Below are 14,914 nucleotides of genomic sequence, written 5' to 3' on the forward strand. Positions count from 1 at the left end.
GTAAATGCAAATTAATCAGATAATTAACTTTCATTAAAATGATTTGGAACAATCTCTCTTCCAGCTGAAGCAAATATGTTGAGCCACATAGCGCAGAAACAATTTGTTGATTCATTGTTCAAGAGGAACTATGAATCCTTTAAGTCATTTATTAAGCAAAAAAAATTACATTTGCTGGTTCTAGCTTCTCAAATGTGGGAATTTGGTGCTTTTGTTTATTTGGGGTTTTGAACTGCTAAATGTACAAAACCAAACATTTTAAGACGTCACCTTTCCCTCTGAGAACTTGTGATTATTCAATAATGACTGTAATCAATTAGTTGCAGTCTCAGAGTCAGGTGCTGGTGAGTGGACCTTAAAACCCAAACTCTCCATTAGGTTTCCAAGAAGTCAGTACTTGTGTCTTTACCTCATCTGTGTGGTGCTACAGTAACTCCTTGCATCCATAGTAACCTCAGCAGGGGACCAAATATGGTATTACAACAGGCTGGGTATGTTTGGCTACTCAGTTACAAAGTGACGAACTGTACACTGAGCCTTAATCAAACTGCTCCAAGAGAAATATCTGATATAATCTAATATACTTTTCTTACATCACTTAGCCGCAGATATGTGGGGCTCTGAAAAAACAAGTGTGACGTTTGAATAGAAATACTTCCACGCCAAAGAAAATCACCTCATGCTAAGAGAACCACTTCAAACTTATTTACCAAAAAGGCCATATTATGGATCCAGATTGTGCAATGTTTACAGAGGAGAAGAGGAAGAAACTGGGCTGTTATCCAGCATGTTGGAGAGGAAATACATTTTCACCAGAAACTAAATGGATTACCTCACATTTTTGGACGCACAATATCATTCTCGTGTGTTAAGATGTAATGAAGTTATATTCGTAGAGAGGCTTTTCTTGCATGACTGTAATGCAGTGGGTCTGGGTTACAAAGACTTATTGCCTACATGTTGCAGCAGCAGTTGTTAGAACTTGAATTGCTCCCTAAGCTTCAGTGAAAACTAATTCACCCTGGCTCTGAATTCCCTTTACCACTGTGTTTCAGTGTTGTGTGGAGTCTGGCTTCATGGTACAGTAAGCCAGAACTGGCAACACTTAAGTCTTTTGTCAAGTAACATATGATTATCTTCATTGTAGACATGGCTTTAGACTTTTTCAGGAACTACTTATTAGTGATTCATCAACTACAAGTTCCTGCCTTGTTCCTACACTCAGTATTTCTTGTACTTTGTTGTAATGTTTTTAAGAAAGAAAAAAGGCATGGCTGACCTGGACATGACTACACACTATGAGTTCGGTTACAAAAACGAAAAGAAAGAGACATAATATAGGCTATATATCTAAAAAGTGAAGTAAAATAGATGACAGGTGCACAATTTAGTGAAAGAAAGATGTACTGCCTTTAGGAAAACATAACAATAAATGTCATGAGTGTACCATACAGCAGCGCTAATAATGTGACAGCAAGACGTGCAACTTTTACAACGTAAAAAATGGGTTACAGCACAGAAAATGCTACCGTACCACAAAAGGAGATACCTAAACAACTACAGGAATATTACAGAGATACCATAGGTGATAGATTTTAGCTGTGGTGGCTAGAAACTCGCTATCAGGACAGCGGGTTTCGTCTGAATCGATGTACTAAGATGTCGTTATGGGTCACGGTTCGACCCAGTAAAATAAAGCGCGTTTTAACAACAGAGGGACCAGGTAGGTGCTCGCGTGCGGATACATACCTCCTCTTCGTGGTTGGTGAATTCACTCTGCTCGTTTTCTTTCTCGATTTTGTTGTTATTCATTCTGAGCCGGACTCTCTTATCACTTTCACTTGGACTGTCTTCTTCCTCTCCTCGTCTCTGCTTCGCTCTCTTCTTCCTCTCCAGGACCCAAAAATTAAAAAAGCACCCTCCGACAGACAACAGTCCGCGTGCGGCCGCTGTCCTACTGACCCGAGCTTCCCACTAGTTTGGCGACATCAATGATAAGTAAAGATTTTTTTTTTTTTTTAAAGAGGAAAAACTCGGTTGTGAGTGGTGTATTTGTGCTGTCAGATATTCCTCAGCATTCCCTGGAAAGCTTCTCCGGAGGCTCTTGTTGCTGTTCCCCAAATGAAATAGAGTAAATGTTCATCTGGACTGCGCCGCAGGCAAACTTCTCTCCCCATCTCCGCGTGAGGGAAGGAGGGAGGGGTGGAGGAGGGAGAGAGGGAGGGGTTTAGTAGGGTGGGGTAAAGGGTGGGATGCGTTTGCTGGATTTTATCAAGTTTTATCAGGTGCTGGAAGAGTGACAGTGGAAAATCAGTGCCAATCACCTTCTGGGACCAGCTGAGTGTTATTTTAGTCACTGCAACATAGCTGAAGATATAGGTTTTAGAAATATTGACCCCAGACCACCACCTCCCACTGCAAAAAAGTCTGATTAGAAACCAAAAGAAGAAGTCTTCAAACTCCAGCCCCTATTTTATATTATTTTTATATTATTTATTCATTTGTTTTGTTAGATGTTGTTCTCTTGTTTTATACCCCCATTATATCTTAATGCTGTTTCAAAGCCATCTTTATACTGCCAGGCATAAAACTGTGTAGCTTACCATGAAACTTTTTTTGGTTTACAAGTTTTCAAATTTAAAGTAATAGTTCCACGTTCTGGCAAATGTGCTTACATGAGATTGGTGGAAAGAACCAATTGGCTAGGTGACTATTCATTATTGTAGTTTAGCGTAAAGACTGGAAACAGGGGGAAACAGCTAAACTCAGTAATAACGAAGCCTCCAGGAAGTTAATGCTCCTGGCCACGAAATTACAACCTCTGGAAAACCCGCAAACTGTGATTTTTAATCTTCAGTTTTTGTTCAGTTTAAACAAGATCATTAACTAGTTATTTTAAGAAGCGCTGGAAGGTGGGTTTTTTTCCTTGTTACCTGATTTTGCCTGTCTTTATGCTAAACTAAGATAACCAGCTGCTGGTTCCAGCTTCATTTTTAGTGTAAAGACAAGAGTGGTCAAGTAATTCAGCAAGAAAATGAACCAACATATTTCCCAAAATGTTAAATAAAAATATATTGAATTTAACAGAAAGTGTTGAATTCTTGCATATTGTCAGCACAAAATTTAGTAGAAATGCAACATCACCTTGGCAGGCACCTGATGCAATCCATGGGCAATGCATTGCATTTCTAATAAACCTTTTGCTATCAGGGTGTGGGAATTTACATGATTTCAATTTCCTTTGCACCTGTCTACCAGGTGTGCATCAGACAGCAACACCTAGTATAATGTTAAATACATATCAAGTCTAAAAATCCTGGAATTGACCAATTAAAGACTCCCCATGGATTTTTTTACAGAACAGAACTTAAACTCCTCTCAGGTTGCTATAACTCCTCAAAAATATGAGAAAACATTGAGATGACATGACCTGAGTGTCACGCCCGGAATTAGTTCATAATGATCTGACATGTAGCCCTATGTTATTTTTGATGCTTTATTTTTCACACTTTTACTGCTATAGGCCTTATACAGGTCATGACATCATAAATTTAATTATTTAATTACTGCATTTTATGGTGTTTTCATCTCCAAACAGGGAATGTAGATGGAGTGTAGCAGTCTAAATCTGATACAAAATGCCTTTTCTCTTTGTTTGGAGTCGGTAGCCTACCTTACAAATCAATTCATTGTGAGATTATTACACTGCCTTTCATCTATTAATCTAAATGATATTTAAATGACAAACTTCTGAGCCTGGTATGATGAGTCAAATTATAGATACACAACAGTGTTATTTGTGCCCTGATTAACGACAGGTCATGCAGGACATGTGACTCGTTCTGTTGGTGGGTTTGGTCATTCGTCGTAAATTTCCCATACAAATTAAAGCTCTTGTCATTAATAGCTGTGTTGTTTGTATTTAACTGGTTGCTTTCTTGGGAATAAACCAGTTGTTTGGAAAGCAATGTCATTTACTCATTAACAGTTTCCCATGTATCTACACAGTTGAAGAGTCACTCCGTTGTTAACCTGTTTAACTTTTAACCAAGCATTAAATACCATCAGTCATAAATGTGGCAATCAAATGATGTTACCCTAGAAGGCACGCACGCTCAGCATAATTCATCATCACAGAGCAGGAGACACAGACAACTATCAACCTCACAGTTTAATAAATTCAGCATGACTCTTAGTTGATTATTTTAAGGCCCTCTTAGGCATCACTGATATAGAACATCTCTGTGTAGATTTACAATGAGCAGGGCAGGTTGTGCATGTCAAGAGGTACTTGAGACATCACCTGTAAATAGCTCAAGATTGGAATATGATAACAAGTTGCACTAATCGGCTGTGAGCTCACCCCAAGACCATCTAATTTACGACCTTTGAGTGGGGAAACAGCCAGACCCTGGAGCTATGGAAGTGATATCTCAACAGCAGTGGAGATGAGCAAACACTAAAAACTTTGCTGGCACACCTATTATTGTCTACAGTGCAGGATGCAAAACAGCCTTAAAAGCAGCGATCAGGTGACAAGGCAGCCTTGAACGCTCCCCCATTTCAAAACATTTATTTTGAGCAACTGCTTCACTTTGTATTTTGCGATGAAAAGTTCAAGAGCTGACAGTAGCTCGGTAGAGGAGACTTTGACTATATGTTGCATGAAATTTATTGCACAGGACAGACTCCCAGTTTGTGACAGCCAGTGCAGAAAACAGAGCGAGTCGTTTTTGCTGAACTTGCACCTCAAAAGCAACAAAAGAAGGAAAAACAGTCATCGTGGATCGGTCTTGGAGATTTGTGTTCTTTCTCCTCCCCAATCATGTCTATATCAATTACACTGCATCTGAAGCATACACAATGAAGAAGGGACATGGCAGATTCTTTTATGCTGATAAGAAGCAGTTCAGGATGAAGAGAGAGGGAGGAGGGTCTTGGAGTCTTCGAAGCAGATAAAAATGGAAATGTTCCCCTTGCTGCTCAACACCCCTGTATCAAAGCTTCCTGCTGGAGTCTGGGGAGCAAGGAGGGGGAGGAGAGGTAGGAAGAAGGAGGAAAGGATAGGAGTCGGGCGAGGGGGGGAGATGTCCCAGCTGTGTTTGACAGGTCTCAGGGCTGAGCTGTGTGGTCTGATGCTTAGAGAGGGAGGGTGGCCCCACACAAAAACACACATATACACACACACTCACACAGACACACACACACACACACCGGGGGGGAGGGCAGAAGAGCAGCTAGGAGACAGTCTGGTCACGGTGTCCTGGGTAACATGTCAGCAAGCTTTGACGTGGTCCAGCCTCACATCAAGATATCTCTATGTTATCTAGGGGACTGCTAGTTTAAGAATATGCAACAATGTCGGCTAAACTGGTTGAAGGGCTATTGTTATTTTAGTCTGAATTGATGGAAAGACAAGAGAGAGCATGCATGTTAATTTCAATATAGAATACATTTTGGGAAGTACAGCTCTTTTCCTTCTTGCCGAGGGTTAAATGAGAAGATTGATACCACTCGCTGGTTAGGTTAGCTTAGCATAAAGATAAATTAGCCCAGTTTTATCCAAAGGTAAAAAAAATAATTCACCTATCAGCACACCAAAACTCACTAAACATATATTATAATGGCCCAAATATACAAAAATATGACCCCGCTTTTTCCATCAGCTGTTTTAGACTAGTCCCACTGTGAAACTTTCTCAGAGATTCAATCAGTGATCTGTCACACACAAAATTTCCAACTCCAAAAGTTGGAAGAACCTCACAGAGCCCAAACTCAAAATCCAAGATTGCTACTCTGTGTATCAACAGAAGTGTGAGGTGCAGAACTATCCTGTTTATTAGCACTTCTGTCTCATTTGTGTCTCATTAAATCAGTCGTGCACACAGTACTGTTCAGCTTCTATCTGTGGACATGTTGCTCAGGTGTTTGTATGTAAAATATCACGTAATGTATTGTTATCAACTGGTATTGCTGAATATAACAAAGACGAGCAAACAAAAACTATAACAAGCTTCCGACTAATTAGAGCGTGGTCAACTCGGGTGTGACGTCATTCTTAGATATGACTGCTGAGAGAAATGGAACGCAGCATAAGATAACTAGCAAATACGTAGCCTCATATTTAGTGTAAAGACATGAGATTAGTATTGATATTCTCAGCTAACTCTTGGCAAAAATGCCAACAAGCATATTTCCCAAAATGTCAAATTATTTCTTTAAGAACCAGAGATCTTTTGTTTTCCCAGACAACAAACATTACAACTATATTCAACGAACATCTGCTGAAACAAGGGCAGGACTGAAGATTGAGACATAAATCAGGTTATCCAATATCATCTTCTGGATCACTGACTCATAGCTAAAAGGCCGGCATGATATGAGCACCAAAACAAGAATCTATCATGACACAATGCCGATGTATTGACCAGTGGTGGACCCTGAGGGAGGACCCCTATGGTTCTTGCAATGTGCTTGGTTGCCAGTCAGATGACTAAAAGGTGTTGCCTTGTCTACACCCTTTCTCTGCATTCCTGCAACTCTGTAGCATATAAAACTCCTTATCACTGGATTCCATGGTTATTAACTTCCTCTGAAACAACCAAAAAGGAAAAAAACAGAGGGAGAACAATGTTGCAATCCCCTTAGAGGTCATCTGTAAAAAAAAAAAAAAAAAAAAAACAAGCAGGTCTGCATGTAGACTTGACAGCAGCTCTGCGTTTGGCAGAGCAACACACTTCTTTCCTTTTGAGTGATGTTGGGTAAGTGGCTCTCATTGGGCTTGGAGCCAGGCCATTCCATTCCTTTGACTTACTGATACGCAGCGTTCCTCACTTATGCTTAGTGCCCTTTGATCTTCCTCTAAGATCACTAATGAGCAATTTGTGGTCAGATTGACCCGCTCTAATTGGCCATGAGAGGCTTGGTGCTTTGTTTTAGTTTTCTCAGTCCTTTACAGTGGCTTCTTTGCAACACGAGCTCTGTTTACTCAACCTCTGTGTGACATAAAAATCACATTACATGACAATACCAGTACTTTTTGAAGTTTGTTTTTAATCATCTAGGTTTGTTTCCTTTCCATCCTTTCAAATGGTGTCTGCACTGCCTGCAGAGCTTTTTGCCATTTGCTGCAATAAATTCCTCTGCATCTTAAAAAGACTGAGAATCTACAGCCCCCCAGCAGCTCTTTTAAGCTGAACGTGTGGCTCTGTTAAACTGGGCAAACATTGCTCGTGCTGAATATAAGTATAGAACTCCAAGTATTAGAATGGCAGCATTACTTTACGTTTAGATAATTAAATGAAAACCAATGTGACAGAAATTAGGCCTGACCACCTCTGGGATAAAATCAGTCTTAATCTATATAGTGTCTGTCTGTCTTTAGGCGAGTTAAATGCTATAGCAACATAATCACAACGGCACTTTTAACATGATGATTTTTAGCAGGAATAGTGTTTACCATATTCGCCAGCCTCCTTTAGCATGTTAGCTCCCTAATAGTACATTTGAGGGTGCTGGAAATGTAATTAGTTGTGCAGGTACCTGGTCATAAACCAAACTAAAAGTCAGTAGATCCAGTTTTCACAATTCATCTTGAGGGGGAAGATAATGCCTGCACCAAATTCTATGTAAATCCATCCAATAGTTTAGTATTTAGTTAAATATTTCATTCAAAACCAAAAATGTCAACCCACAGCTAAGGGATCAACAAAATCAGAGGGATCCGTCCTATGGGGGTGATGAATGTCTCATAGCATTCATCCAGCAATTGTTGAGATATTTGTGTGGACCAAAGTGATTCACCCGCCGACCAGCTTTGCCATCCCTAAAACTCGAGTTCATATCAGTGCGCACGTTATGCTATGCCCTGCTTAATATCACTCACCAAATACCCAGAAGAGGGAATGCAAGCCTGTGCCAGAAAATAATCCCTCAAGAGAGTGTCACCTTACAAACTCTGTCTCTTTGTTCAGGGTACCTTTGTTAGCTGGAGCAGCAGTTGATTCCAGATTAGGTTAACATTTCAAGAGGGCGAGAAGAAAATTCTAATTAATGATCCAGGTGTGAGGAAAAAATTTGTTTTGGAGAAAAATCAACTTTTACTTGGGTTCATGTTGTTTTTCATCATATTTTCTTCGCTGGACAGGCTTACAGAAAGAGAATGCAAGAGCTTTTGTGATTAAATAGGTTGCATTACTGAGTAGTGAGGTAGAACATACGTTTATCCTCAAGGTCAAAGACGGGGTCGTCATGAGCCGCCGTGTGTTAAATCTGACAAGCCACGAGAAGGAAACCCCCTCTGAACAAAAGCAAGAGCATGACTCATCAAACCACCTTTTCCTATATATATTTAATATTTCCTTTAATATATGAAAAAACCTGCAGTTGAGGGTCGAGGTACAGAGACACAAGAAAGAGGCACAATGTATGTCACTAGACTGTAAGCTTTCATGAGTCAGTGGGCAGAGGAAAGGTTGAGTAGAGAGCAGAGGCCGCGCTAAGTATGTCTCTGAGGCTTGAATTCCCAAATGTTGACACAGGTCTACGTAATGGACCATTATGTTCCCTTTGAATGCTGTTGAGTGGGCCTAAAATGTCTTAAAGCAGGTCAAAGGGAAGTACGTTGAGTTATATAGTAAGTTATATCTTCTCTTTTGTTGTGCAGTGGAACCAATAAAAGGTTAAACTAAAACCTGGCTCCTGAGGTCTTTGTCTTTCCCACCGCCTTTAATCTTTATTGAACAGTGTGTATATGTGAAAAAAAACCAACTGTTCAATTGCTTTCTGCAGTTTGTACTGAGCTGCAAAACTCTGTACTCGGACCTTTACTTACAGTGAATTTAAATCTTCTATAGTCAATTATACTCTAGTTTGTAATTATTCTCTTTTTGCCACAGCTTGTAATTGTCCTGTCAAGTTTTTGTCAAGTTACCACTTCATATTGTTATGGCCACACAGCCGTGACAGAAGAGGGAGATGCACACAACCAAGCTAATTAACAGATTTTTTTTTATTATTTTTTTTAAAAACAATAAATGTCAGGGGAAAACTTAAACTAACAATGGAATGGATAATCAGTAAAATCTGGAGAGTAGGTGGGTGGATGAGTGAAGAACTGTGTGAGTGCAATGTTGTATGGTGCAGCAACACAAACCAAAACCAAATGCGTGCCTCAGGGAGGAGAGAAAACCAGAACTGAGCTCCAACACAGTTTTTAAAAGGAGCACTAGCACACAGAGCCCCGGTTCTCCCACCCTGCTGATGACCTTCTGCCGCACCCACCTCCAGCACCTGCAAAGAAAGCAGCCACACAACCCAAGTAACAGGTACACAGGGTGGAGAGGGTCATCATGTCACAATATGTTCATTTTGCAGGAAAGGAAGAAAGTTTACTTCTACAAATGCTGTGGTTGGCGTACAGCATATAAATCTATGTAGATATATGCACATGCAACATTATCTGTGCATACTGTATCCATGCTGTTCATACATACAGTATGTATGTTTCTTCTGCCTGTTAAACTGAATATAGTTTTACTAGGAACCATATATGCTCATATGGCATCTTTAGTTTAGCATGTCAACATGCTAACGATTGCTAATTAGCAACATAAAGTGTGGCTGAGGATAACAGGAGTGTCATTGAAGTATTTTGTCATAAACTAAAGTAACAGACAAACTGAAATTTGAATTTGGATATCTGTACCAATTTTCATGGCAATCCATCTGACAGGTGGACCAAAGTGGTGAACAAACAAGCCAGAGCCACGCTGCTGGCTTGGCTAAAAAGGCATGACTTCCAGTGGTTCTGGGTCCCTGTTGTGATGAAATTAATTATTTCTGTGGGATTGCAATGGAAATCACTGTGGCCTATAGGTCACATTTGACTTTTCAAAGGTGGAGTGGACCTGGCTGCAAAGGTCAGCTGTCAGAAAGCCTTTATCCTCCCAAGCCAACCGGTGGCCTGTTTGAACATGACTGACTGCAGTGGACCACACCAAAACTTGAACTGCATGTGCTGGTGAAAACATAGCAGACCATAACAGGGAAGAACTGATGTTATATTTTATTTTTCAGTAGAAAAATGTCATAGCTTAACATGTTTCCAAACAATCGAGGTCGAGCAACTTCCTCAGTATCCAGCTGAATTACAAACTCAAATCTCATGCTTCTCTCTTTGTTTATGATAAGATATTATTGACTCTTCAGAGAATGCTGCATATTGTAGCTAAGGCCAAATATTGACTTGAGATAATTCTATGAAAAGAAAAGCAAATACCACTGTGATGTGCAAAAGTCTGCTTTAACAAATGAATGGAAGCTGGATAATTCAGTTTCCCAACAGTACAGTAAGAGAGAGGTATAAATAAATGCTTCCAAATATAGATCAGCATTTGAACTTCCTCTCAAATTCCTGCCATGAGTTGCTATCATCATAGCCATTTTGCCTCTGTAAAAAAACCTCCGCAGATTAAAAGGCCACACTTGCCCCCCATGAGGTCCTTGTCACTCTGCACATCCGTGCAACTGTGCCCAGCATCTGTCTTCCTTGTCATATTAAAGTAAACTGACGCTTTGGCAACACCCCAAAATAAAAGTGATGGTAGTGGAAAAAACCGAAGAAGTGAGAACAGAAAGGAGCCTAGACGTGGCCCCGGCTGCACTCCACTGCTGAAATAATTAGCCCCTGGTTGATGTGGGCTTCTCGTGGGACTCCACCATGACATGTTCAAATGAGTATTGGCAGTGTGCGACACCAGCTGTGGGCCTCCTACAGGGAGCTGCTGTACTGTGCAGCACCCTTCCCATCCAGCATGACACAAACCCTTTAAAGTCTGTAGAGCAGGAGCAGCGGCCTTGAGCTTGTTTTACAGCTAGAAGCCTTCAACGGAAACAACTGTAAAATGTGACATCTGAACTTCTTATGTCAGGTGTTTCAGGGAGTTTATGTACTTACTCTCTACCACACACACTCACACCACACACACACACACCACACACACACACACACACACACACACATCCATCCATCCACAACCAAATCTGTGAGTCTGTGGCACAGATGGGAGCACAACCCAAGGGGCTTAGACACGAAGAGGGGGGGCACCAGGCATTATTCAGATCCGTCCTGCAGTAGAAATGCAAGTTTCAACCACACCCATGTCAATTACAATAAACCATGCTCTGTGTGGAATTCCCACTGTACCCCCGGCACCAATTTGGCAACTCCTGGTGGGAGGGCACAGGACTGGCAACCCACCGAATCCAAGATGGGGACTACCACACCCAGAGATATCTTTCGAGGCATCACTTCTGCTTTGTAATTGCCCTTTTGAAATGGTGATTCACCAGTTCATGTGTTATTTGTTGCAATTATTTCAGCCCCCCAAACTAGATTTTTTTTTTTTACTATTCTAGCACAAAACATGACAATATGGATATTTTTAGTTACATTATTAATAAATAATATGTCATTTGGATATTTGGTATCACTTGATGAAACAAAGCCTTCAGAGCAGACAGTCCAGTTGCTCAATAGTCCCTCCTTGTGGTCACAAAATATAGAAAATGATAAACCAATAAACTACAGGTTTAAATGGAATCTTTATTAGAATCTCTATTGCAATATTTATGGTTTGTTTTTTTGGAACAATTATATATACAGTTTAATATAATTGATTAACATAAAAATGACACTGGAAATATATCATTTCAGGGCCAAAATGTATCATAAATAATCATAATATTGATCTGAAAGCAAAAGTGCAAAACTACAAACAGTCAGTACGAAAGAAAAGAAAAGTGATGATTCTTCAAATGAAGGAAGAAAGGTAGAGTGTGATGGTAATTTCCAATGCTAGAGGTAACCTGTTAGACATTAGGGAACAACAATAAAGTGTAAGACAAGTGCGAGTGGAGGGAAATGTGTGTGATTGTGGCGTCTGTGTGTGCAGATGCTTTGAGTCGCAGGAGGTTTGATCCCTCCATGTCAGTTTCTCACAGGCGTGCCGCTGCCCTTAGCCGTCTTCTTCAGGTGGTGGTAGTTTGGCAGGATCTTCATGAGGAAGTCGAGCTGCAGAGTCTGAGGCTAGAAGATAAAAATCCATCCAGTCCGGTTACACAAATCTGCGCACGAGCCAGCAAAACTCTGTGACATGCAGGCATAAACAAGACATCGGCGGAGAACTGACCTGTGGCTTCTCACTCTGCACACGCCTGATGCAGTTTGAACCATACACAACCGTGTTCTCTGGCACGGCCTCACAGTTGTTGATCTGGCAGCACGCGCCGATGATGCAGCCACTGGTCAGAATCACATTTCTTCCGAGATCAGCTGGGATTTGTAATATTAGAAAAAACATGTGTTAGAAAATTACACTACATGAATATTGAAAGAAAGGTATATAAAAAATGATATAAACTGATCAGCTGTCAGAGATTATATTGCTGTATCTATCCCATTCATATCTGTGGGTAATTTAGACCATTGTACGCTTGTTTGCAGATCAATTAGCAGGACTTCTTAATGGCACTATTGTATTTTTATTTCATTTTTGCATAAAATTTGATGATGTACCTTCAATTGTCAGGTATTAAATTTGCTCTGTTAGCTAATAACAACCATTACTGGCTGGTTATTTTATCATTTTCCAGAACATACAGTAGGTGCTCATGATGTACTGTATTTCAGTATTGAACTATAAAATTATATACATACGATGATAGAAAATTTTACTCATATGGCACATGCCTAGAAGAATAGAAACAAGTGATTGCAGTACTTACCCTTGGACTCAATCACATTATTGTCTCCAATTTTCAGAGCTTGAGAGACTGTGGCAGCATCATTAAGGATTTAAATCTATGAATGAGCAATTTTAAATAATTAATATTCACACCAGACTACAGCCTGATTGACACAGAATGTCTGAGGCTAATACTTATATGGATAATAGAGTTAGAGTTTTTGTTTTAAAGAATTGTGATAAATATACAGTATATAACAAGTGGGACATTTTAGATTTAAACATGATCTTGTTAGTGCTCTCTGGTGGACAAATTATGTCACCACAACACTTCTATACCATACACATGACCTCAAACACACTTTTGGTGTTTCTACACAGACTTATTTTTATCGGTCAACATAAATTCAGATACAGAGATACTTGTGATATATCTGTGATAAGCTATCAGCTATTGTTTTTTTTTATTTGCAAAGGATACCACATCCAACTTCGAATACATTATTGGCCCCAATAGTCATGGTCTTTGGCTCAACTCCCTCTGTGTCTGGCATTATATTCTCTGGATAACTACGAACAAAACACAAAAGATAAAATAAAGTGAAGTTGTAATGATCATAAAGGGAAAATATAATAAGACTCGCAACACACACACACACACACACACACTACCTACCTATTAATAATAAGAGCCTGCTCCTCTATTAGATTCCCCTCTCCAATGACAATAGGCCCTGCCTCTGCTATGATCCTTGCTTTAGGGTGAACAACAGTTCTAGCACCTGTGAAAATGTGCAAATTAAGATTTTGTTTCCTCTCATATGTTAGAGAGGCGTACAGCAGCTTGATTTAAAAAGAAAATGAATAAAAATGGCGCTTATAGTGAAATTGAAGTTCTCACCAATGGTCACATCTCCTCTTACTTCGCTTTCAACACACACAACAGCCCCAGCTGCAATTTTAGTACTGCAAAAGCAGATGGCAAATATATGAAATATACAAATCATTGATGCACTGTAAACATGAAATGTAAACATTGCAGACAGAATAAACAGCAGATTATATCCCACCATCACTAGCCTGTTACAGTGTCTCAATAATTACTGACTACACGACCTATAAATATGGGTGTCGCCATCAGTGAATCTGCAGGATTATCAGAAGATGAAACTACATTTTTATGTCCTGACTAACATCGTTCAAAAAATGACTTCTCAATATAAAAGGTTAACGTTGATCAAATGTAATTTTGTACCTTTTCTGTGCCATTATTTGCTTGCTGGCGTCTGACATCCTTGCGATGAAGAATTAATTTATCGATAATTGATTAGTAACCCTAGTTCAGGGTTACTAAATCCAGGAGCTCTGGTTTGATTGCGTTTGTCTGGAAACATCAGCCTGAAACTTTACTGCCATCTACTGGTAACCAGCCGGATTTATAAGTCACAAACAAGCTTAAATTTGATTGTTAATATCTTACATTTATAACGACAAAAATGGTTAAAAGACTTTACCCGTTTTTGTGTTTAAATCATTGTTTTTAAATTATTATTTAATTATTTTTATTTTTTATTAATTATTGTATTATTATTATATTATTATTATTATTATTATTATTATTATTATTATTATATGGTATTCCTTTTCATTACTAAGAGCCTTTTGATGATATTTAGCCTACCTGTCAAGCATTAACCTAAATATGAAGACAATAAAACGAATAAAATAAAAATGAAAGCATACACTGGGTCTCAAATAAGCTTTAAAGCACCTATTTTTTGCAACTCTCTTATACAGCCTTACGGAAATTCAAAGAAAGTTGTTAAAACAATTAGTTTTCTTTTTTTATTATTTTATTTTTGCTGTTTAATAGCAGCACGAATTGCACTGACGAAATTCAGCTGATACACTCTCTCATCCCTCAATGCAGTTTCACCTTATGTCCTGCAGGGTGCAACAACTACCAGTGAATGGGAGCAGCATCAGCTATAAAATAATCCAGTTAAATTTACCACATGAGGAGGAAACACTGAAGGATAACCTATGAATATCATGCCACAATAATATTACCCCAGATAATAGAGTTTATTTTCTTATTGTAAGTTTCAAATGACTAAAAGAGATTTTTTTTTCTGTGATGTCTTAATGTAGATATATTGGTGGCAGCT

General features: G+C 39.3%; 2 protein-coding genes across 5 annotated transcripts in view; both read right to left on the bottom strand.

Annotated features, from left to right (window-relative positions):
* The window catches only part of LOC130164106 (RNA-binding protein with multiple splicing-like), a 36,892-nt gene extending 34,705 nt beyond the window's left edge, over positions 1-2,187 (bottom strand). For 2 of the 4 annotated variants that reach the window (XR_008826556.1, XR_008826555.1), the window contains exon 1: positions 1,750-2,186. Coding sequence is in view for 1 of the 4 variants with exons in the window: in XM_056368547.1 (XP_056224522.1) it covers positions 1,750-1,812 (63 nt within the window). In the remaining 3 variants the exon portion in view is untranslated. Of the gene's footprint in view, positions 1-1,749 lie in introns of all 4 variants that reach the window. The other 2 variants (XR_008826557.1, XM_056368547.1) reach the window with 2 other exon arrangements.
* Positions 2,188-11,585: 9,398 nt separating this feature from the next.
* On the bottom strand, positions 11,586-14,131 carry LOC130164557 (dynactin subunit 6-like). The gene is made up of 7 exons (XM_056369355.1): positions 14,002-14,131; positions 13,648-13,712; positions 13,423-13,528; positions 13,228-13,316; positions 12,787-12,834; positions 12,192-12,334; positions 11,586-12,088 (listed from the first exon to the last, which is right to left on the bottom strand). Exons 1-7 carry the CDS (start codon positions 14,037-14,039, stop codon positions 11,990-11,992), a joined length of 588 nt encoding a protein of 195 aa, XP_056225330.1. The 5' UTR covers positions 14,040-14,131; the 3' UTR covers positions 11,586-11,989.
* Positions 14,132-14,914: the final 783 nt, after the last annotated feature.

Source organism: Seriola aureovittata, chromosome 23, assembly GCF_021018895.1.
Source record: "Seriola aureovittata isolate HTS-2021-v1 ecotype China chromosome 23, ASM2101889v1, whole genome shotgun sequence".
NCBI lineage: Eukaryota > Metazoa > Chordata > Actinopteri > Carangiformes > Carangidae > Seriola > Seriola aureovittata.